This window comes from Phyllobates terribilis, unplaced genomic scaffold (genome assembly GCF_046119375.1).
Source record: "Phyllobates terribilis strain yellow unplaced genomic scaffold, ASM4611937v1 Scaffold_8__6_contigs__length_399053987, whole genome shotgun sequence".
NCBI lineage: Eukaryota > Metazoa > Chordata > Amphibia > Anura > Dendrobatidae > Phyllobates > Phyllobates terribilis.
The window spans coordinates 23863733-23889417 of record NW_027362768.1 but is presented as its reverse complement, the minus strand read 5'-3'; the positions used below and the strand labels follow the sequence as shown (position 1 = coordinate 23889417).

Here is a 25685-nt window from a genome sequence, read left to right as displayed (position 1 = left end):
CCCAGCACGGTCATACAGTATCTAAAAGACAACAAGATGGGCCTCCAGCTGCCTTTAAATGGAACATGTGTGAAAAAATGCTAATGCTGAGTCTGCTATCAGTCAATGTCGTGGGCACAGTTACAGAAGCCGCTAAGCGGTGACTGAAACCGTGCCGGTGCCACCACTATGGCTGAATGCCGAATGCTGCCAGGGTTAATAAAGGTCATCTCCTCCCGGCAGCGGGCAGGTGCCGGGCAGGTTCAGAACATTAATAACTAGTGATGAGCGAGCATGCTCGCTACTGCTCAGTGCTCGCCCGAGCATCTCACTGCTCCACATGCTCGGCGCTCACCGAGTATTTCCGGGGTTGCTCGGCGAGAGCGCGGGTCTCCTCCCAGCATGTTTATGCTCTTTACAGAGCCAATGAACATGCAGGGATTGCCTGCCACTCACTGTAATGCCGTAGCCATGCTTTGTTGTGGCAGTACAGTGATTGGCTGGCCGCACAGAGTCATCTGGTCTATATCAGACCTGGCGCCGCCATGCTTGTCACAGTCACTCCGGAATCAGACAGTGTAAGGAGAGGTGCTGTTAAGCTAGGGAGAGATTTGCTTGTTTCTAGTTAGTGTAAGTGTACCAAACTACACTGTGTTCCAAATTATTATGCAAATAATATTTTCTCAGATTTTCCCAAATTACCTATATGAATTGCAGTCATTGTAATTTTCCAGTCAAATAACTATTACGAGTACAATTGAAAGGTTTTTGTTCAAACTGCCTATGATAACAGTATATTTTAAAAAAAATAAAAAACTGCACTAAAAATGCATGTTCCAAATTATTATGCACAGCCGAGTTTTCAACCTGAAGGGGTAAAGATGAACTCCATAATGTATGTTGAGTTTCTCAAACAGCACTTCCTTCCATGGTTCAAGAAGAAGAACCGTGCATTCCGCAGCAAGATCATTTTCATGCATGATAATGCCCCATCTCATGCTGCACATAACACATCTGCATCTCTGGCTGCTATGGGCATAAAAGGGGACAAACTTATGGTGTGACCCCCATGCTCCCCTGACCTCAACCCCATTGAGAACCTCTGGAGCATCATCAAAAGGAGTGTCTATGATGGCGGGAGGCAGTTCACATCTAAGCAACAGCTCTGGGAGGGTATTCTGTCCTCATGCAAAACAATTGAAGCAGAAACCATCCAAAACCTGACAAATTCAATGGACGAGAGAGTTCAGAAGCTCCTTTCGAACAAGGGGTCCTATGTGCAAATGTAACATCACCTAGAATAAAGTTTTGAGTTGAAAACTGTTTGATTTCAGTTTGTAATAACCTGCTAATGCTTATAATTTCAAAAATGACCATTTTTTTGTTCTTTATTAAAATGAAAAGGTTGAAAACTCTGCTGTGCATAATAATTTGGAACATGCATTTTTAGTGCAGTTTGAGTTTTTTATTTTTTTAAAATATACTTTTATCATAGGCAGTTTGTACAAAAACCTTTCAATTGTACTGTAATAGTTATTTGACTGGAAAATTACAATGACTGCAATTCATATAGGTAATTAGGGAAAATCTGAGAAAATATTATTTGCATAATAATTTGGAACACAGTGAATATTAGAGACACATATCCATCGCAACAAACAGTCCTTCTGAGGACTAATCCAGCTGCAGAGATATCAGGCAGGCAGTGTATATAGTCAGGCAGGCAGGGTATATAGCAGACTGCAGTGCACATAGCACAAGAGGCTCCATTCCAGTTCTGTCGGCTGCTGCTGTTAGATATTTCTAGAAATAGGCCCAGGACTTAGTGGCCAGGAATATTTTTTTTTGGAACTTAATCCTCATTATTTGCTTAACCCCTTTACAGCCTGTGGCGTATTAGTACGCACCAGGCTGTCACCCCCTGTTCAGCGCGGGCTCCGGCGGTGAGCCCGCACTGAACTGGGCACATGTCAGCTGATTATTACAGCTGACATGTGCCCGCAACAGCCGCGGGTGGAATCGCGATCCACCCGTGGCTGTTAACATGTTAAAAGCCGCAGTCAATCTCTGACAGCGGAATTTAACATCACCGCGCCGGAAGCACGTCACTTACCCCGCCCATCGGTGACCCAGTCACGTGATCGCGGGTCACCGATGCGTGGGCATGACAGCCCTGGGTCTGCAGCAGACCCCAGTGGTTGTCATGTGCTGATCGCTATGAGTGCCACCTAGTGGTCGGCGCTCATAACACAGGAGCATTTCTGCTACATAGAGGTGATCTGCTCATCACCTCTATGTAGCAGAGGCAATCAGACAAGTGCTGCTTCTAGTCTCCTATGGAGACTATAAAAGCATGCAAAAAGGGAAAAAAAAAAAAATAATTAAAAAATTAAAAAATAAATCCCACACATACACATATTTGGTATCGACGCACTCAGAATCGCCTGATCTATCAATATAAAAAAAGAATTAATCCGATTGGTAAACGGCATAACAAGAAGAAAATTCTAAACGCCAGAATTACGTTTTTTGGTCGCGGCAACATTTTAATAAAATGCAATAATGGGCAATCAAAACATCGAATCTACCTCAAAATGGCAACAATAAAAACTTCAGCTCGGCTCGCAAAAAATAAGCCCTCATCCAGCCCCAGATCCCGAAAAATGGAGACGCTACGGGTCTTGGAAAATGGCGCCATTTTTTTTTTTAGCAAATTTTGGAATTTTTTTTCACCACTTAAATAAAAAAGAAACTATACATATTTGGTGTCTATGAACTCGTAATGACCTGGAGAAGAATAATGGAAGGTCAGTTTTAGCATTAAGTGAACGTCGTAAAAAAAAAAAAAAATCTGTGGTATTGCACTTTTTTTGCAATTTCACAGCACTTGGATTTTTTTCCCGTTTTCCAGTGCATGACATGCTAAAACCAGTAATGTTGTTCAAAAGTACAACTCATCCCGCAAAAAATAAGCCCTCACACAGACATATTGACCAAAAAATAAAAACGCTATGGCTCTGGGAACAAGGGGAGCAAAAAACGAAAATGCAAAAATGGAAAATCCCAGGGTTGCGAAGGGGTTAAAAAGCAATCCAGAGAACACAGTTTATCTGCGCCATTTGCTTGTTGGCACTGCAGAATACAGCCAGGTCCTTTCCATATTACAGTGCTAAAAATCCAGCTATTTAAAACTGGTTTGTTCGTCACACGGATCAGATATAATTGCGCTGAAATTACTGCCATTTCAGGCCTCCATTAAAAATTTGTTTTAGTGTGTCAGTGAAGGAATTCACACCAGTTTGCTGTTCAAAATAGTTACCTAGAGGCCAGGTATCTAAAATTGTGGTTTGTCCCTCACACGGATCACATATACGTTTTCAGAAAATACTGTCATTTCTGGCCTCCATTAAAAATTTGCTTCAGTGTGTCAATGAAGCAATTCACACCAGTTTGCTGTTCAGAATAGTTACCTACAGGCTAGGCATTTAAAACTGTGTTTTCTCCATCACACGGATCACATTTATGTTTTCAGAAAATACTGCCATTTCTGGCTTCCAATAAATTTTTTTTCAGCAAAGTTTTTGACACCGGTTTGCTGTTCAAAATCGTTACCTACAGGCCAGGTATTTAAAACTCTGATTTCTCCGTCACACGGATTGCATATAACTTCACTACAAATTCAGCCATTTGTAGTGAGCATGGAAGATATTGCCTTCCATTTAAAATGTGCGAGGCGTGTAGCAAAGGACGGGGAACTGGACGTGATGGTGATGGTGATTGTGCATGCAGAGGCCGAGGCCGTGGGCAAGCTGAAATTGTACCACAACAAACACCAACATCTTCCTGTCCCAATTCCTAGGGGACCGCAGCGCACCACTATTAAACCCAGAACAGTGTCAAAAGGTTGTTGGTTGGATAGCGGATAATGCTTCCAGTCACTTTGCCACCTCCACTACCACCCTGTCTTCCACATGGTCAAGTCTCAGTAGCCGTGTGTCTGGACTGCATATTCCTCACCCTGATCCTCCTTCCTCCCACCATACCGAGTGCCCGGAGACAACTGATCCCACACTTGGACACTCTGAAGAGCTGTTCACTTTTCAATTTATAGTTTTGGGCCTCTCGCCCAGTCCACTTGAAGCGGGGCAAGAGGAAATCGCATGTAGCGATGCCCAAATATTTGAGCAGCCACGGTCACACGAAGGCGACGGTGGGAAAGTGTCACAAGAGGTGGATGATGATGAGACACAATTGCCTGAAAGTCAGGAAGAGGAGGGTGCGGAAGTGGAAGATGAGGTGGTGGATGATATAGTAACTGACCCAAACTGGCAGGAGGACATGCAGAACGAGGACAGCAGCACATAGGGGGAGGGAGGAGAGCACCCCAACAGGCAGGAAGAAGCAGTGTGCTGGCCACAGACAGAAGGCAGGCAAACGCTCCCTGTAACACCAACACGAAGGAAGTTGCCAGTACAACTGTTAGGTCTTTCCGAGTCTGGTTGTTTTTTAAAGACTCTGCCGATAACCCCAAAAAGGCCATTTGCACCACCTGCCAGGCCAGCATCAGCAGGGGTGGCAAAACTAGCAGCCTGACCACCACCAGCATGATAAGGCACATGGCAGCAAAGCACCCGACTTTGTGGGTGAAACCCCAGGGTCCAGGAACAGTGTTTGCAGGTGGCACCACTGCTTCTTCCGCTGTTGTGCATGCAAGCCAATTCCCTGTCCATGGTGCATGCGAAGATGCCTCCTGCCCTGCACCTGTCTTTGCACACTCACAAGTAGCAGCATCAGGAAGCACGTCCATGTCCCAGCGCAGCGTTCAGTTGTCCATACCCCAGTCCTTGGAATGCAAGCTCAAATACGCAGCCAACGCCCCACAGGCCACACTACTAAATTCCCACATTTCACGACTGTTTGCGCTCAAAATGTTGCCTTCTAGGCTTGTGGAGACGGAAGCATTCCGCAACCTGATGGCGGCGACCATCCCTCGGTACTCGGTCCCCAGCCGCCACTATTTCTCCCGGGGTGCCGTCCCTGCATTACACAAGCACGTGGCCCAAAACAAGTACTTGTGGGCAGGGATGGTACATCTCACTGATGGCACACTGGGTTAACATAGTGGAACACTTCCTCCCGACGCCGAGGGTTGCGGGCCCTAGGTCGATCAGTGTTGCCCCCACAGTCTACAGCTCCTACACCTCATCCTCCTCAGCCTCCTCCTCCTCCTCTTCAGCCTCCATCTCCAAAATGACCACATCAGTCTCAAGCTGGAAGCACTGTAGCACTGCCTCGGCCAAGCGGCCACAGGCTGTGCTGAAGCTAATATGCTTAGGTGACAAACCACACAATGCTGAAGAGTTGTGGACAGCTCTGAAAGAGCAGGCAGATCTGTGGCTCACACCGCTGAACCTACAGCCAGGCATGGTCATGTGTGACAATGGCCGGAACCTGGTGGCGGCTCTCAGGCGAGGCGAGCTCACACACGTACCATGCCAGGCCCATGTGCTTAATCTTGTGATTCAGTGGTTTCTCAAATCCTACCCGGAGCTGCCGGATCTGCTTGTTAAAGTACGCTGCCTGTGTGCCCATTTTAGAAAGTCACCTACAGCTTCCGCCGCCCTTGCCGTATTTCAGCAGCGTTTGCAGTTTCCGGCTCACAGACTGGTGTGTGATGTCCCCACTTGTTGGAACTCTACACTGCAGATGTTGGGAAGGATTTGTGAGCAGAAGAGGGCAGTTGTTGAGTACCAGCATCAACAAGGCCGTCGGTATTCAGTTCAGACTCCACACATAAGACCTCAGGAGTGGACATGGATGTCAGAGTACCATCCTCTAAAACTTTTAGGACTCCACCAAGATGGTGAGCGGCGATGTCACCATAATTAGCATCACCATCCCGCTTCTCTGCCTTCTGCAATGCTCTCTGCTCACAATCAAAGAGGATGCATTGCAGGCGGAGCACGATGAGATGGAGCGAGGAGCCATACAGGGTGATTACACACAGCCCAGCCTCATCTCATCCCAACGTGGATTGTGTGACTATGAGGAAGAGGAGGAGGAGGAAGAACAGGAGCTAGTTTCATGCGCTATAGATGGTACTACCTGCACAACTGTCATAGCGTTTATTTAGCGTGGATGGCCACAGGACAGAGAGGAGGAGGAGAGCATGGTCAGTCTTCCTCTTGGTGAGGACACGGAAGTCTTGCCTGTTAGTAGTCTGGCACGCATGGCTGAGTTTATGTTACGCTGCCTTTCCCATGACTAGAGATGAGCGGTGTTCGACTAGAATTGTTCGCCAATCTCAAATTCGAGCTGTTTTGGGCAGTGTTCGAGTCGTTCGATGAACGCGAACGATTTGCAAAAAATTCGGCTGCTCGAGGTTATGTTCGATAACTGTTCGTGCACCAAAAGCGTGTCCTGCATGTCTGACGCTATTTAGAGCACCAATCATGCAGGGATTGTCTGCCACTCACTGTAATGCCACAGCCATGGTGGTTGTGGCATTACAGTGGTTGCCCAAATCGATGGGAACAGTGCTCACAGTGAAACATGAAAAGCCAGCAATTCAGCAGCGGCATACACCGGTACCCGACAATTTAGAACCGAAAGAATCACACATAGATTAGATAGATAGAAACATGTCAGTCACATATATAATAAGTACAGTGACAGTGTTGGTTACTGTACTTGTCATTTAGTGTTAAAGGATTTATTTAAAAAAATATTAGTGTTTTCATGCACTGTCTCTTTAAAAAAGCTGGCCGGCAATTCAGCAACGGTACCCGACAATTTATAACAGAAAGAATAGAGCATCACACATAGATTAGATAGATAGAAACATGTCAGTCACATATATAAGAAGTACAGTGATAGTGTTGATTAATGTACTTGTCATTTAGTGTTAAAATAAAGGATTTATTAAAAAAAAATTGGCGTGGGGTTCCCCGTAATTTTAGTCTCTAGCGGAGGTTAAGCAGACGGCTGGGGCAGATGTTTGAAGCCTGGGAAGGGGGTAATACCCACGGAGCTTCCCAGGCTACTAATATCAGCCCCCAGATGAATACCTAGCCTTTACTAGCTATTAAAATGGGGGACCCCAAAAAAAATGACGTGGGGTCCCCCCTATTTTCATAGCTGGCAAAGGCTAGGCAGACAGCTGGGGGCTGATATTAATAGCCCAGGAAGGGTGCCATGAATATTGGCCCCCTCCCAGGCTAGAAACACCAGCCGTCAGCCACCCCAGAAATGGCGCATCCATAGGATGCGCCAATTCTGGCACTTAGCCTCGCTCTTCCAACTGCCCTGTAGCGGTGGCAGTGGGGTAATAGGGTTGGGGTTGATGTCAGCTTATAATGCCAGCTGACATCAAGCCCAGGTTAGTAATGGCAGAACGCTGCCATCCAGCTGGCCATGCGGCAGACACTGAGAAGCGCAGGCATGCTTGCGCTCCTCAGTGTCTGGCTGTGACGGCATCCAGATGAGCCGAGTTCATGTCCAATGAACTCAGCTCACCTCATGCACGTCAATGACAGCGTGGGAAAATTTTCCTACGCATGCGGTGAGTGCAGGAGAATTTTCCCACGCTGTCAGTGACGTGCATGAGGTGAGCTCATGTCCAATTAACTCAGCTCACCTCATGCACGTCACTGACAGAGTGGGAAAATTCTCAGTGCTCAGCGCTTGAGCAGGAGAATTCTCCCACGCTGGGATGGCATTGAGATGACAGGCTGGATCACAGCTGAGCGCTGCCATCCAGCATGCCATCCTTCATAGACACTTCATTTTTTGATAAATCCTTTATTTTAACACTAAATGACAAGTACAGTAATCAACACTATCACTGTACTTCTTATATATGTGACTGACATGTTTCTATCTATCTAATCTATGTATGATGCTCTATTCTTTCTGTTATAAATTGTCGGGTACCGATGCTGAATTGCCGGCCGGCTTTTTTAAAGAAACGGTGCATGAAAACACTAATATTTTTTTTAATAAATCCTTTAACACTAAATGACAAGTACAGTAACCAACACTGTCACTGTACTTCTTATATATGTGACTGACATGTTTCTCTCTATCTAATTTATGTGTGATGCTCTATTCTTTCTTGTCTGAATTGTCGGGTACCGGTGTATGCCGCTGCTGAATTGCCGGCCGGCTTTTTTAAAGAGAGTGTCTTCTGAGCAGTTTGTCAGCTTTTGGACACCTTTGAAGGTGTTTTCTATGTGTTTCTATTTGTTTTTGTTTGCCTGCCATTGGTTTTAACGGTGTTCGACGGTGTTCGACGGTGTGCTAAGGTGTTCGACGAACAGTTCCTCGAACATCCCGGTGTTCGACGAACCGAACCCGAACACTACGGGGGTGGCTCAACACTACCCATGACCCTCGCATTCTCAAAATTTTGGGTGACAGTCATTACTGGTTCGTGACACTTCTAGACCCATGCTACAAGGAGAACTTTATATCTCTTATTCCTGAGGCGGATAGGTCTACAAAAATGGGGCAGTACAAGGAGGCCCTTGTTGCGGAACTATTAAAAAAATTCCCATCTGAAAACGTTGGCGGCAGAGGTCACAGTTCGTTGGACAACCAAGGAGTACAGGCGAGAGAGACACAACTTCAATTCAGCAGAGGCAAGGGAACACTGTCAAAGTTCTGGCAGAATTTTCTCAGCCCCTCCCATCGCACAGGCCCTTAGGCGCGGGGTACTTTCACAAGGAGTGCAAAGTTTGGGAAGATGCTGAGGGAGTACCTTGCCGACCGTACCAACATCCTCTGTGATTCTTCTCTGCCTTATAATTATTTGGGTATCCAAGGTGGATACGTGGAATGAACTGGCTCTCTACACCTTGGAGGTCCTGGCCTGCCCTGCCGCCATCGTTTTATCGGAGTGGAATTGTAACTGATAAGGGCATTCACCTGTCAACTGAAAATGCTGACAGGCTGACTCTTATAAAAATGAACAAGGGCTGGATTGGGCCAGACTTCTCAACACCACTGAATGATAGCAGCGTAACATAAACTCAAATCCAGTGTCTTTTTTTGGGAGGTGTATTCCCATGCAACTCTTCACACCCACACATGGGTATACGCTTCCTGATTTTGGCTATTTGCTCTTGTCCTCCTCCTTCTCCTCATCCTCATCCTCCACCATCATATCACCAGGGTGACCGTGTTTATGATGCCTGTAAAAAAATGTTTTTATACAGTATGTTCATGTATACCCCCCAGGGCTAAATGTTTGTCACCCCATACACTTAGTGCATGGGCATTACAAGTATAGGAGTTCCGCTCCTTTCTAAAGGGAACATTTTTTATGAGGCCCTCCTCTACGTCTCTTCCAAGGGGCATTGGAGTGCCTCCAAATTTTTGGCAGCCCTAGCATTCACTGCGTAGGCAAACACAATGGAAGACCCACTTCCTAATAATGGGAACATTGTTTTCAGGATGCCCGCTGACCTCCACATCTCTTCCAAGGGGCATTGGAGTGCCTCCAAATTTTTGGCAACCCTTGCATTCACTGCATAGGCAAACACAATGGGAGACCTACTTCCTAATAATGGAAACATTGTTTTCAGGAGGCCCTCCTCTAAGTCTTTTCAAAGGGGTATTGGGGTGCCTCCAAATTTTAAAAGTGCTATTGGGGTGCGTCCAAATTTTGGGCAGCCTTGCCACTCACTGCATACGCAATAGCAGTATAGGAGACCCACTCTTTAGCAATGGGAACAATAAAATATAGCTGGCTGATGGCTCTCTAAGAATAGTGAGGGCCAACTGCTGGCCATTTAAGAATAGTAATGGCCGCCTGATGGCCCTATAAAAATAGGCTTTGTGACTTTCAGAGTCCCTCCTTCATAAATGAAACAGGATGTGTCTGATGATATCTCACACACCACAGGGCCAGATAAGGTTGTAAAATGTAAAAATGACATTTCCTGGTGAATGCATTTGTCACGGTTGAAAGCAATGCAAAAGTGCAAAAACGCATCAAAAATGCTAAGTGTGAACATAGCCCAAGGTGTGGAGGAGTATTTTTGTTTTTGGTTATTTATTTTGCTTTATAGACAAGTCATTACCCTGGAAAGGATGTTCCTTAACATATTTCCCAGGAAAATCCATTTTGGTTTCGTTTTTGTATGTTTTATTGTGAGTTCGCAAAAGTGGCGTAATACCTCTGACAACGTTGTTGACAGAAGTGACCTGGGAATCAGAAATGCTTCCAGGGGTCTTCCCCATGCTGTTCCCATGTCATTTGAGCACTGTTCCCATCGATTTGGGCAATTTTTAGACCCTCTGCAGACCGCCGGGGGGAGCCGCCTGAAAAATGCTCACGTTTCCCATAGACTTACATTGGGCTCGTTGCTCGGGTTGAGCACCCGAGTATTCCAATGTGCTCGACCCGTACATCGAGCACCCGAGCATTTTAGTGCTCGCCCATCACTACTAATAACCTGCAGATTAACCTCATCATATCTGCTGCTTAAAAGTCTTATTTTACATGCCAGGTTCCCTTTAAAGGGAGAATAGAAGCTTGGACAAGGTGACCTCAGCCATTAAAAGATGACTGATCACCTATTTACAAGCCGATCACTGGTCGTTTAATGGTCTAGTTCAGGACAACAAGAATTCTATGCACACAGAACGATACAATCATTAACACGATCATTTTGATCACATATATTATCATCATCATTGGGCAATGTGCTGCCGAGCATAATAATTTTAATTCCAGCAAGGACGATCCAATCACCCAACAAATGAGCATTTTACGCATTCGTCAAGTGATTTCCTGTTCACACAAGCTAATAATCAGCAAACAAGCATTTTAAATGAGCCTTAACTGTATTCTATTTCTACGGGGTGGGCCATTTATATGGATACACCTAAATTAAATGGGAATGGTTGGTGATATCAACTTCCTGTTTGTGGCACATTAGTATATAGGAGGGGGAAAACTTTTCCAGATGGTTGGTGACCATGGTGGCCATTTTGAAGTTGGCCATTTTGGATCCAACTTTATTTTTTTCAATGGGAAGAGGACATGTCACACATCAAACTTATTGAGAATTTCATAAGAAAAACAATGGTGTGCATTGTTTTAACGTAACTTTATACTTTCATGAGTTTTTTACAAGTTTATGATCACTTATAAAATTGTGTTGGATTGTCAATGCAACCCTCTTCTCCCACTCTTGACACACTGATAGCAACACCGCAGAAAAAATGCTAGCACAGGCTTCTAGTATCCGTTGTTTCAGATGCTGCACATCTCGTATCCTCACAGCATAGACAATTGCCTTCAGATGACCCCAAAAATAAAAGTCTAAGGGGGTCAGATTGGGAGACCTTGGTGGCCATTCAACTGGCCCATGATGACCAATCCACTTTCCAGGAAACTGTTCATGTAGGAATGCTCGGACCTGACACCCATAATGTGGTGGTGCACCATCTTGTTGGAAAAACTCATGGAACGTGCCATCTTCAGTGCATAAAGAGGGCAACACATCATCATGTAGCAATTTCAGATATCCAGTGGCATTGAGGTTTCCATTGATGAAGAATGGCCCCACTATCTTTGTACCCCATATACCACACCATACCATCAAGATCCGAGATGTGCAGCATCTGAAACAACGGATACTGGAGGCCGGGGCTAGCATTTCTTCTGCGGTGTTGCTATCAATGTGTCAAGAGTGGGAGAAGAGGGTTGCAATGACTTCAAAATGGCCGCCATGGTCACCACCCATCTGGAAAAGTTTTCTCCCTCCCATATAGTAATGTGACATAAACAGGAAGTTGATATCACTAACCATTCCCATTTAATTTAGGTGTATCCATATAAATGGCCCACCCTGTAAAGATAATAGTTACACAATTTGCAGTAACATCCTGTGCTACCTCTAGTAGTGATTACTAGCAGTCAGTATGTTATCTATTATATCTAGGTCTATGCAGGCAATTTTTCTGAAAAAAAAATAATTATCCGAAAAACAAAGTCTCCACCAAAATAAAGAAATATTAAAATTGCAATTGTTTTGAAATTTAGTACTTAACAAAGACTTGAAGATAAAAGTTGAAGATTAAATGAAAGGTCTTAATCGCATGACCACATTCACTTACAGGTGAATTATGGTGACGTGTTAATAGTCACTTCTTGTTATTGTTCCTTAGAAGTTTTTCTTTTTGATGGTGGAAACATACACTGATTAAATAGTTATAAATACATATGAAAAATAGAAAAACAGCCACATTGCAGTCACAATCATTTAATTTCAATTATGATATGTAAAAAACAAAAAAATGCAGCTGCAAAAATGTGTGTTGTTGCTGCATTTTTGCTACGTATTTAACTTGCATTTTTAGTGCAGATTTTTTCTTCACACATTAGTATGGGTGAAATCTGCAGTGAAAATACTGAAAGAATTGACATGCGGTAGATTTAAATCTGCACCAAATCTGCAAGTCACTAATAAGCAACGTGTGCATGAGACTTCAGGATTTTCATTCACTTTACTGGCATCAGGAAACCATTCAGGTTTTATGATAAATCTGTGCAGAAAAAAAGCAACAAATCTGCAACGTGTGCACAGGCTCTTAGGCTGTGTGCCCACGTAGCGTTTTACAAGCGTTTATGCTGCAGAATTTCCACAGCATAAACGCTTGGGAAACGCTTGGTAATCCGCCCCCCATGGTACCCAATGACAAGCCGCACTTTCAATGGCCATGGTACCATAGAAAACTGTAAAAAAAAAGAATTTAAAATAAAAAATAAAGTTTATACTCACCTACCGATGTCTTCCCGGTGTTTTGTCTGCTCCGGGACGGTGTCTTGCAATGTTCGCGTTGATGTGAAGGACCTGCCATGACGTCACTGAGTCATGTGACCCATCACATGGCTCAATGACGTCACCGAAGGTCCTTCACACTACCGCAAGCGGTGCAAGACACTGGACGGAGCAGACAAAACACCGGGAAGACACCGGAAGGTGAGTATAAACTTTATTTTTTTTTATTTTTCACCATTCTTATTCTTTTTTTTAACTGACTTGGTCACACTACTATAAATCCATGCCGGTTGCATGGATTTATATAGTGTGAACAAGTTGTCAAGCACTTTCCAAGTGATGCTAAAATCGCTTGGAAAGCGCTTGATAACCCGCATGCAGAAATGCATGTGAAGAACGCTTCACAAACGCTTCTACCTGGCGGGAAAAACGCATGTAAAATCCGCATGCGTTTTTCCTGCCAGGGAGAAGCGTAAAAAATATGCTTCATTTCCGCAACGTGGGCACTTAGCTTTAGGAGCAGATTTTGATGCAGTTTTTGGAGTCAAGACCAAAGTCCAAAGACCAAAAACGTCAGCTCAGGGTACTAAAAGTAAGCCCCGCACAGTCCCATATCCCAAAAATTTAAAATGTTACAGGTCGGCGACACAAGCAAAAAAAATTTCTTTACAAATTTCTTAACTTTTTTTAACACCATTTAAATGAAAAAACTATACATGTTTGATATCTGTATAATCGTACTGATCTGGAGAAACGTATTGCCAGGTCAGTTTTACCGTCTAGTGAACATGGTAAAAAAAAAAAAAAACAATTGTAGAATTGCACTTTTTTTGCAATTCCAACGCACTTGGAAGTATTTGGCCTGTTTCCAGTGCATCACATGATAAAATTAACAATATCATTCAAAAGTACAACTTGTCCCGCAAAAAACAAGCCCTCATATGGTTATGTGGAAGGAAAACTAAAAAATTATGTCTCTTCGAAGAAGGGGAGGAAAAAACGAAAATGACGAAAAATAGCCCGATCATGAAGGGGTTAAAATGAAAAGGAAATATAACGTAAGTGTTTATACTCCCCTTTCCTGCTACGTTCACATCACATTTAGACATCTGTTTAATATGTTAAGACATTTACTTTAAATGGATGCCTCCAATAGATGACATTTGGTGACATCCATGAGTGTAGGATTCTTCTGTAAAAACATCTATGAACTTTTTTGGGATTTTTTTTTTACAATGGGATCCTATAGTGACAGATACTGTATGGCATCTATTGAAGATACCCATTTAATTTGTGTGTCCTATAGGGTAACAGAGACCTATGTGTGATATGAATGTAGCCCAAGAGTCTCAAACGTACTATAGAACAAATTTTACAAATTTGAAGGTAATGCCAAAGCAGGGGCAGATTTACTGATGCATTTTAGACACGGTTCGCCCCTTACAAGTTTTAGAAAGTTTTGCAATTGATTTGTAAATCAACTTATAAAAATATTCTCAGGAAATGCCGATGTCTTTACAGAAATACTTACTGCAATTCAGATGGGTCTTATTGGCTAAAAGAAAACAGAAAAATATAATTAAAATACATAAATATGTAGTGGGAGAATCAGAAATTTTTTTTAAAGCAAATTAAAGAGAAAAATAATAGAAAAGTAATAGATGAAGTTAGATATTATATTTTAATTAGTAAAAGACTAGATAGACAGAAATATAGATCGAGTGATCAATAGATAAAAGATTTTTTTTCCTTAGTATTTATTCGCATGCAAGCTAAAGAGTGATTGGAATGGATGTGGGTCTGCGTGTCACCTCCTTGAGGAGAAGTGGAGACTTTTGGTGATGATGTGGTTTGGTTGTAACCAGTGCTTGGAGTATCTGGAGTGAGGCAAAATTAGACAAAAAAAGTAAATAAATAAATAAAAATGATAATGGTCTAAAAATATTTGTACAAGCATTACAATATAATGTATATACACTATAGAGTGTCTGAATACACCTTTTTTGCATAAACTAGTACAAAGAAAACCTGTTCAGCAGAGAAATCACTTTTAAATAATAGGACTGTAGGGAAAATGGTTCTGTAAACTAGAGAATAAAATTATAATCTCCATAAAGGGTGGAATTATGGGCTGCATTTCATTTTTGTCATTAAAGGGGTCCTCTGGTGAAAACAATTTATCACCTAACCAAAAAATAGATGATGACTTATTGATCAGTGTGGGTCCGACCTCTGGGACCTGTAATGGTTGTCAGAACAGGGAATATTATCCTTCACGGGCACTTTTATATTTATTAGAATGAGTGAGCAGAGCATGTGTCACGGGTGTGTCAGAGGTGACAGACAGTCGCCCTGCAGTTGGTTATAGGAGATCTCTACGTTTGGCATTGCAGACAGCTTCTTAGATGAGAGGCTGTCTTTAGGACCTAGCGGCTACCTCCCTCTGCTAATTAGCTCTCTGGCCTGGGTGTATATACACCTGGTGTGTCTGAGAGGGAGTTGCCGGCTATATTCATTTCTACTTGTGAGGCTTAGCAGGAGCAGTACTTCGTCCTCTCTGTAGCTTGACAACTTGTGCATATTTGGAGTCATCTAAAGCTAAGCATTCTCCCCCTGTTTTGTCTACCCTTGTTGTCTATAGTGTTTAGTGGAGGTTGACTAGTGCTCATCTCTTCCCATCCCTAGCCATAGCCATACGCAAGGGAAAGTAGGGCGAGGCATGCGTGCGACGATTGCTGAAGAGGCAATATAGGGACGGGAGTTGAGACAGGGTGACGCTAGACCAGACTAGGAGGACTCCACTTCCCGCTTTCCCTAGTGTCTGGGCTCCCTTTCCCTTTTCCCTCTGTGTTGCACTAACACCTGGCGTGACAGCATGCCCAACTGCTGCTACATTTGTTCTCTATGGGGCTGCCAAAAAAAGCAGAGTATAGCCCTTGGCAACCCTGTAGGCAATGAATGGAAAGCAGGTCGAGCATGCGCTTTGCTTCTCCATTCTAACAGGGATATTATTTTCTGCTCTGGCTATTAGTGCCCATGGGTTCCCGTCATCAGACCCACAAAACTCAATATGATTTTGCTCATCCTTTGGATAGGTGATAACACATTAATATGTATAAGCAGGGCTATAATAAAGCCAGGATGTGATTAGTTCCTACATCCAAACTGCAGAATATTTTACAGGATTTTGCTAACATCGAAGTGACATTAGAAGGGAAAATAAATTCCTTCAGGTAGGCCATGTGGACACGAGGTAATAGGACCAGACTAATAGGGGAGAAGCTTACCCCTAATACAGCTCTATGGAAGAAGTATAGAGGAAGGAGATCCAGTGGCCTGGAGTCTGCTTTCCATATGCTCTACAGGTGTATTAATCTCCTCTTTTATCCTAAGCTGAGGGCTTCATCCAATGCAATTCTTGACCATGGAAAACCATTGCCACAAAGCACTTTACTGAATTTCCACATTAATGTTAAAGGGAAAAGTAAAATTTAAGCAGTTCTACTGCAGTTATTGACTAATCATAGGTTGTCTGCCATCTAGAAAAGGCATTTTCTGAAGTGGAAAACTGCTTTACGAGTGGACATTCACATGCTGCCATCCATCACCGTATATCATTATACATTACTTGATCTTTGTAGAACTGTGAATAGTGTATAAACTATAGGGGATGACTCTTGTGTTATCAGGGTGACCTCATTGTGTCCTGCAGCAAGGACCATTATTGGCTGTAATCTGCAGGGACCCCGAGCTCAATTCCGCTGCCGTGTGACCACAGAAGAAAAGTAGCATCAGCTGGTTTTGTAAAGCGAGACGCTATTCATGTAACTTCAGAACTCGTCTGTTCTTATACTGGCCAGGGAATGCCATATTAGTCTTATTGTAAAATCAGGTAAACCTATTACTGTTGGAAGGCAGGTCATATCTCGTACATTACAGCGATGTATAGAAATGTTCTGCTTTTTATTTTCAGCAGTTGTTTTTCATTTAGATACAACGTGTTTCATTACGCTTTCTGCTCAGCTTAAAGATGATAGCATGTTGAGAATAAACCAAACCTGTGCCACTGAGTGGAGATGTGCGATCCGTGGTGGGGCTATGAGTGGGTGCTTGCGTGCCAGAGGAGACTGAGCCACCTGTTACAGGACATGAAGCATGAAATGATCATGACATTATGATTACTAATGACCGCCCGCCGTCCTGCAAACTAAAGGACAATACATTTGTATTTGACATTCTATAAAACCTACATTTTAGCAAAAATTGTACTTATCTGTCTTTATCTATAATTACTGTATATGGATCTGGCTCAATCACAAATACATTCCTATGTAAACCGTTGACCACCCCAGTTGTGACCAAAACACTTGTTTGTTGAGTGATTGGATCATTTACACATAAAAATCAACATCATTGGCAGTGCATCAGGGAATTTGCTTGCAATTATATGATTTCTTATGGATACAAAATGGACATATTACTGATTATTCTGTTCCCATCAGAAATTTGTCGACCTGTGGAAACAGGCCAGTAAATGAGTGCTGATAGTAAACCAGCAGTTATAGTCAATTGGTGCTCATTATTGGTCAAGACTGGTCAATCTAAATGCATCTCTAGGCAAAACACGTCACCTAATATTGTATGGAGTCCTTCCTTCACTATAACCTGGAGCTCTCAGGGTTTTCTACTGATGTTTGGGAAACACTTATAGCAGTACCTGTGAAATTTGTAAGCTACATTCCTGGCAATCTAAACATACATTGCATGTTGATTTATTGGTCCATCTCACACCTTAAAGGAGTATTCTCAAGTTTTATAATTATCCCCTATCCACAAGATAACATTCCGATCTCTGGGGTTCTAACCACCATGGCCCCCAGCGATCCCAGGAGCCAGGACTCTCAAGAGACCTGATTGAATGGAGTGGATGTCAATCATGTACACTGCCTCTCCATTTATTCTAATGGGGGTGTCTAAGACCAGCTGAGTGCAGCATTTGGTTATCTCCATTAAGATAGAATGGAGCAGCAGTGCACATGACCGACCACTGATCCAATCAGTCAGGGTTCTTCAGAGCCATGGTTCTCAGAATCGCGGCAGGCCATCATGGTCAGATGACCAGCAATTGGGAAGTTATCTCATATCCCAGGGATAGTGAAAAACTTTCAAAGTTGAGAATACCCCTCCAAGTTTATAGCAAGGAGATTGAAAGTTTAACATGTTCCCTGACGAAGGCAACTTTCAAGAATAGAGGTTCTCTTGTTCAATAATACTATAATATATACACTATTAGGCTAGGTGCAGATTGCCATATATTCTTTCATCTGAGAGAATCGGGCCAATTATGCTAATCACACTCTGATACAAGTTTAATCACGGTGTGATCACAGTGTGATCCAATTTTCTCAGATGAGGAGGAGAAGGAAAAAACATTTTGTCAGTCCGTGGAAATCGGACTGCTCTCAGATGTCATCCAAGTGCAGTCCAATGTTTCGGACGGACTCATTGACTTCCATGTCCGAGTGCAATCCCAATATCGGATCAAACTGTGGCATCCTACAATTGTTTTGTCTGACAGTCTCTGTCCAAGGAAAAAAATCGGACATGTGCATGGCCTCATAGAATAACATTGGTCCAAGTGCGATCCAATGTTTTGTCGGATCACACTCAGACCAAAAATACGGTCGTCTACACGAGCTCTTAGTGTTACTGATCTTGGAAATTGCTAATGGGGTGTGGAGAACTGTTTGTCCACAACAGGTGTGCATAAGCTTTTTAAGTCAGAGGGTCAAATTGGCCGACTCTACCACTCCCATAGGCCACAGTAAAGCGTAATTGTTTATACCTATCTCAGAGATCTCAGCAATATATGCAATACATGTCTGACAGTTTTCCAATTCTAAGACTTCCACTTGTAAGGAGAATGAAGGTCCCTTTTGTCCCCATTTGATACTCCAGAAGGGAAGAACAGAGGTGGTCACACACTGAATGCAGACATCTCAGTGTATGGGAAATTTGGTAACCATTGTAGACTAAAATGCTGAGCGTTGTTCACATTCACCTCCCTTCCACTCCACCTCATTTTTTTTCCCTGTGGATTGCCAAAACCAAACTGCTGAGGAGTCACCAAATATGAGACAAGTGAGATGACAGTGAGTATTACTGGTTGTGCACCCCTGCTCTACATGCATATTGTTATGGGCAGTATTTGCACATGGACCCTATGCACCTACTGAAGTAGCACAATTGTTTTTTTCAGATGTACCAAGTTTACTTGACAAATTTTGAGTTATAACAATGTGATAGCTCGGATTTTACAAAGGACTTTATATATTTTTTATAATATCTTAGAAATGTATCAAAATGCACAAATGATGCCTATCAAAAGTTATATGGCAACCTCAGGCCTGATATATCAATATTCTATGTCCGTATGAGATCAAATAAAAACATACAGATGCCTTTATTATTTCTCTCACGTCAGATAATCAATAATTGTATGGGTTTTTTCTTATTGCAAGGAAAGTATTGCAATTTTTTTTTAAAGTTTAATTTTTCTTTAGCTTTTTTTATTCATGTTTTTAAACCCCTTTTTATGAAGGGCAGTAAGAAATAATAGAGGTTAGACTTATTGTGTATCTGTTTGATAATATACAGTAGCCTCTGCTAGAAATACATGGAAATTAATTGTTCACTCCAACGGTATATACCAGGACCAAAAATGAAGTCTCCCATCACACAAAGACTCAAGCTACCGTTGTCCATCGATAGGTGTGAACAGGCATAGACTTCCATGTATGTGATGAACTGTTTACTCTGCTGCACGGACACTTTGGACTAATAAATAATTATACTTTAATTTTACATTTTAGGACCACTTATTAGTCACTGATAGTGACTGGAATAAATACTAATTTGTAACATTTGTTTATTTCTATAGTCGTTGTTCAGCCAGACCTGTGAATAAAATGGTATTGGTGTTGGTGGTTGGAGAAGTGAGTGCAGGATGGACAGCAGTGCTGTTGTCTGCAAGTATGGTAACTTTCATGGGGACAGTGGAGATGGGTGCTTGCATGTTAGATGGGCCATCATCAAATTGAGTTTGATCTGCAATGAACAAAAAGTGGAAACATTTGCTCTTATTTTCCGAACAATATTTTATAATGAGTTATAGCACTATTTAAATTACTAATGATGACAGACATATCAGATATAAATCTTTAAAATTGCTCATGACCTTATAAAATAGACATTTCTGTCAACTTGATGCATACAGTATTGTTCAAATGTTTTAGGCAGGTATAGAAAAAATGCAAAAGTAAAAATGCTTTAAAAAAAGAAGTGTTAATAGTTTTTCTCAATTAGCAAAATGCAAAGAGAATGAACAAAAGAGAAATCTAAAACAAATCAATATTTTTTTGTGATCACCGTTCAAAGGAGCATCAAAACATCAATTCTTCTAGATACCCTTACACACAGTTTTTGAAGGAACTCAGATGGGAGGTTGTTCCAAACATCTTGGAGAACTAACCACAGATGTTTGGTAGATGCAGAATTGAGTTTGAGTATGCAGGATTAATGTTGTCCTTCTGCACTGAGGACAACATTAATGTTGACCAAATTCCCAACTTTATTTGCTGAAATGCAGCCCCAAACTTGCAAGGAACCTCAGCCATGCTTCACTTTTGTCTACAGACACTTATTATGGTAAAGCTGTCCAGCAAATAAACAGTTTGGCTGATACAGCCAAATATTTCACATTTTGACTCATCAGTCCAGGGCATCTGCTGTGATTTATATGTATGCCGGTTCATATGTTCTTGTGCATAGTTGAGTTACTTAGCCTTATCTCCATGTCGAAGGTATGGGGTTTGGCCCCAAGTCTTCCATGAAGTCCACTTCTACACAGACTTCTCTGAACAATATACGGGTGTAACTGGATAACATTGGCTGCTAACAGTTTTGAGCTGATGGTACTGCTGGACATCTCCTGATTTCAAAGTACCGTAATAATATGTGTTTTATCTGCTGCACTAAGTTTCCTTGGCCATCCACTGCATATATGGGCTTCAACATTGCCTATTTCTTGGTGTTCTCAATGCTCAATGAATTACATGCAGATACTTATTTATCATGTCATTACATGAGGAAGGCATCTGTTTGATTCCAAATTTATTCTGAAGCAGGACAACAACCCTAAATGTCATTAAAGGGAATGTGTCACCCCCAGGGCGATATCAGGCCTCTACAATGACCATACATGTGATAGAAAAGTAAATCTATACTTACCTGTATGGCCCATAGCAGAGGTCTGATTGTAGAAAAATCTGATTTTATAAAGTCTGTTTTCCAGAGGCTTGGCATCCGGGGGACGCCAAGAAAACCCCTCCTATCTGCTTACTATTCCCCTAAATCGCCACCTCTGTGCTAAATTACCATATTCCGTCCTCACCTGCATGTCACAGGGCCCTGTGACAGGCCCTGCTCTGCCTCCCCTCCCGCGAAAGCGCCACTGCCATGGAGCGCGCTTTGTTTCCCTCCGGCCCCGTTTGGCTGCGTACTGCGCCGCAGCCTTGTATTGCACAAGCGACGGTGAGTCACTGAGACACTGGCAGTACGCAGCCAAACAGGGCCGGAGGGAAACAAAGCGCGCTCCATGGGGGGGGAGGCAGAGCAGGGCATGTCACAGGACCTGTCAAAGCGCCCTGTGATGTGCAGGTGAGGGGGGAATATGGTAATTTAGCACAGAGGTGGTGATTTAGGGGAATAGTAAGCAGTTAGGTTGGGATTTCTTCCCGTCCCCCGGACGCCAAGCCTCTGGAAAAAAGACTTTATAAAACCAGATTTCTCTGCAATCAGACCTCCACTATGGTCCATACAGGTAAGTATAGGTTTACTTTTCTATACCCTGTATGTCCATAGTGGAGGTCTGATATCGCCCAGGGAGTGACACATTCCCTTTAAGAACAATTTTCAATATAAAGAACAAAAAGTCCTGGAATTGATGATATTGTCCCTACAGAGCCCTAATATCAACATCATCTAGTCTGTCAGGGATTTTATGAACATACAAAAGTATTTGCGTAACCCTACAAGTGAAGATATGGCACAAAGAGCCCTCATCTTGTCATCATTTAGTCTGTCTTGGATTTAAAAAGACAGAAGGATTTTCTGCAAAGCCGACATCCACAGAAGATCTAAGGCTCTACAAGATGTTTGGAATAAACTTTGAAGGCAAATGGTGGTCACATCAAATATTAATGTTTTTTCGATTTCTCTTTTATTCACTCACTTTGCATTTTTTAATTTATTAAAATAAACTATGAACACATCTATTTTTGAAAGCAATCTTACTGTGTAACATTTTCCCCCACCTGCCTAAAAATTTTGCACAGTACTGTATGTGCCCCATATTGAGAAACAAACATTTGTAAAACATTATCTGTTCGATAAATCATCACATCTGACAATTTTCACTTTCTCATGGTGCTTTTACTTGCACCAAAATGGAGTTTATCTGCCAATTATATAGCCAATACTAGAGCGCCTTGGTTCAGATCAGATTTTAATTTATATACATTGGAGGTCAATTACTAATATTGGGATACGACCAATACATGGCAGACATCTATAAATATAGCTAAACTGCACCAGTATTTTATAATGAACCTATACCAAAAGGACAAGCTTGCCATTCTGCATATTTGTTCTCTTGATGTGTCTCTAATCATTGTCGGACTGGGTAAGATCACAGCATACTGACAATGAAATGGTAATGTACACTTATCCATTTATTCACATATTCCCAAGAGGAATAGCAGAGGGTTATTATGAGTAACAATAGCTCTAATGGACAATATCTCCTTCAATAATATACCTATATTACACATAACTATTGTTCAAATGCCAATTTAAAACTGATGCTAAAAATGTATTATTAAACCAAAGGAGAATTTCCACCCCCCAATAACATTTTTTCTGTGTAGATTTTTATTACTTCTTGATAGCTGCAAGACCTCCATTTTTCAGATACAGAACTTCACATCCTCCGGTAGTCTTCAGCAGCCCCCAGAGGTTGCTTAGGAATTAACTACATATGGGTGTATATGGAACTTAATAATAGCTGTATACAGTAAGCTCCCATGCTCCCTCTGGTGGCAGGGAGGTAATACCTACATTTTCAATCTATGTCTAGACAAGGGATTTAGAAGACTGTCTCACAAAAATGGAGCTCTGGTTCCTTTTGAGCGGTGGCTGTAGGAAGCCAGATCGCTCAATTATAAATCGGTGTCTATATCAGAAAAAACGGAACTCTGACCGCTATCAAGACACACAGCATAAAAATAACACGGCCTTAACAGACAGACTTTTAAAAGGGCTCTACGGTCACATGATATTGATGACTTATCCTTAGGAATATCATATAGATGGAAATCTAACACTCGGCAAGCCCACCGATCAGCTGTTATTAGCTCCGGTGGCAGCCAGAAGTAGATATTGAACAGAACTGCACTGTGCAGCTCCGCTCAATGTGTAGTGTCTGCTGTCGAGTACTTAAAGGGGTACTCCCATCTTCAAGATCATATCCTAATATATAATAGGTGAAATAATAATAATATTAGCAAATACCTCCAATTAGAAATGTAATATAGTTCTTCTGATAAGCTATGTCACTTACCCCATGTGAAGGGCACTGCATGTGAAGGTTAAGCATCCATGGTTATGACCACTAACAGCTAATTAACTAACTGCCACTATATGAGTGGTCGTAACCATGGATACCTAAGCTCCTGCAATGCCTGCACATGAGGTAAGCGATATAGCTTATCAGAAGAACTCTACTACATTCCTAATTGGAAGTATTTGCCAATATTATTATTATTACTTGGAGATGGTAATACCCCTTTAAGAGAATCGGTGCTAATGCACAGCCGGTGGAGCTAATAATGGCTGATCAATGGGTGCGGTGGGTGACTGACCTCCACCAATCTGATATTGATGACTTACAGGGAGGATATTGATGACCTATCCTGGTCATAAATAGCGTATAACCCATTTAAGGTAGGATAATCCTATAAAAATATATGTAGAGATATTGTCTAATTCCAAAATCACTTACCAGATTAGCAGGCAATCAGTGCTCCTATTTTTAAAAACATATTCCCTTCTATTAATCAAGGAGCGTATTTATCTTATTGTGAACGACGTTGAATTGCCTTGTCTTTAAAGGGAATTTGTCAGCAGGTTTTTGTTATTTAGGGCTCGCTCATACGAGCGTATAACTTGGTCGAGTTCTATCCGATGTTTTATTGGATAGCACTAGGCCCAATGTTATATTATGGGGTAGTACAGATCTGCGATTATTTTCTCATGCCGAATTGGATGGCGGTAATGGAGGAGATGGAGAAATTACTTTCTCTGTCTCTTCCGCACTTGAGCTGCTGTCCTCTACTGCAAGAGAATCGGGGCCCAGAGCACTGACACTTGACCCAAACTCTGACAGAGCTTGATCCGAGTGTTATTTGCATAATTGACCAGATTCTCTCGCATGGGAGAATGGACGACTGTGTGACTCCAGCCATATTCTAATAGTGGCATAGTATAGGACAGGAGACCCTGATTCCAGGGATGTGTCACTTATTAGGATGTGTGATGCAGTTTCAATGCAAACAGTGTTTTATCTGCAGGAGATAAGCACAGCCAGACTACAGCTCACGGGACCAGCAGTCCAGCTAATCTGTTTAACCCCGCCTCCACCACTGAGTAGCAGCTTACTCCTAATGCACAGTGTTCACAGGACCCTGCCAATAAGAGGTGTGAGCAGGGTTATACATAGAGCAGAATACTTTGCTATGCTACATCAACATCAGACAAAACAGGTATTCTATGAAAACTACACCAAGCAGCCCAGCAAGTGATATATCCCTGGAATCAGGCTTTCTTACCCTATGTTATACTACTTCCAGATTATATCGCAAAAACCTGGTGTTGATTCCCTTTAACCATAGCACGCTTGATTTAAATGCACTTAAGAGCTGTACAGCCCTACTAGTCCGTGCTCTAGAAGTGATCAGGTATAGATTTATAGTGCAATTTATACCATCTGTCAACTTCCAGGAGGTCGCGTCCCCTACTGGTAAACCCTGCCCACTTTTTGTGCCCCTGTTGAAAACTAGCAAGAAAAACAGCAGAAAGTCACGAATGTTTGTGCAAATAATGGCATGAACCAAAATGTGCTATGTATTGTGGCAACTGCTGTGCTGGATGCCAGAAGTGATCCCAGAGAAAATATTAGGATCGGTCCTAGCATCAGTTTCCCGCTGGTGTTTCAATCATCGGAGTCTATATGGGAAGCAGGAATGAGTTACTTGAAGTGTTGGAAGCAATGCGTGGTGATGGTGAGTCAATGGAGCTGTTCTGGATACTGATGGTAGAGTGAGGTGCAGTTGAGACTGGTCCTAAAGAGGAGAAGAATATAACGATAGTCAGTATAACTATATTATATATACTGCAGATGTATTTTATTAGTCATAATAAAAAATGCCCCTATCTATAAACAGACCTTTGTCTTATTAAAAATATATAAAATTCTAATTAAAAATTAATTTAAATCTACCTGGACTTATGTGAGCTTCATTTTTTCCCTATACCTCGTCTTCTTTGTTTAAATGAATCACCTCTAAACTGGATGTAATCCAACTTGGAAAGTTCTTACTTTTAATAAGTAGCTTTAACAGTAATTGGCATGTGCCAGTGCGATCTGGCACAGTCTCATTTCTAGAATCTACTGGAAAGCTTAAAGGTTTGACTTTTATACAAAAAAAGTACTCATCCACAACTAGCTAAAAGTGCCCAAAGGCTGGCAAAGTCCTTTATATTTTACATATATATTTATGAGCGTAATTGGTAGCTGTT

At 42.2% G+C, this 25685-nt stretch overlaps 1 protein-coding gene across 6 annotated transcripts in view; it reads right to left on the bottom strand.

Moving 5' to 3' along the window:
* Positions 1-25685, bottom strand: part of PTPRC (protein tyrosine phosphatase receptor type C) — a 199295-nt gene that overhangs the window by 90550 nt on the left and 83060 nt on the right. Inside the window, exons 4-8 of one of the 6 annotated variants that reach the window (XM_073642882.1) lie at positions 25139-25228; positions 19728-19877; positions 16829-16906; positions 14582-14647; positions 14302-14325 (exon numbers count right to left, since the gene is read on the bottom strand). In XM_073642882.1, coding sequence (XP_073498983.1) covers positions 14302-14325; positions 14582-14647; positions 16829-16906; positions 19728-19877; positions 25139-25228 — 408 coding nt within the window. The remainder of the gene's footprint in view (positions 1-14301; positions 14326-14581; positions 14648-16828; positions 16907-19727; positions 19878-25138; positions 25229-25685) is intronic. The other 5 variants (XM_073642883.1, XM_073642884.1, XM_073642885.1 and 2 more) reach the window with 5 other exon arrangements.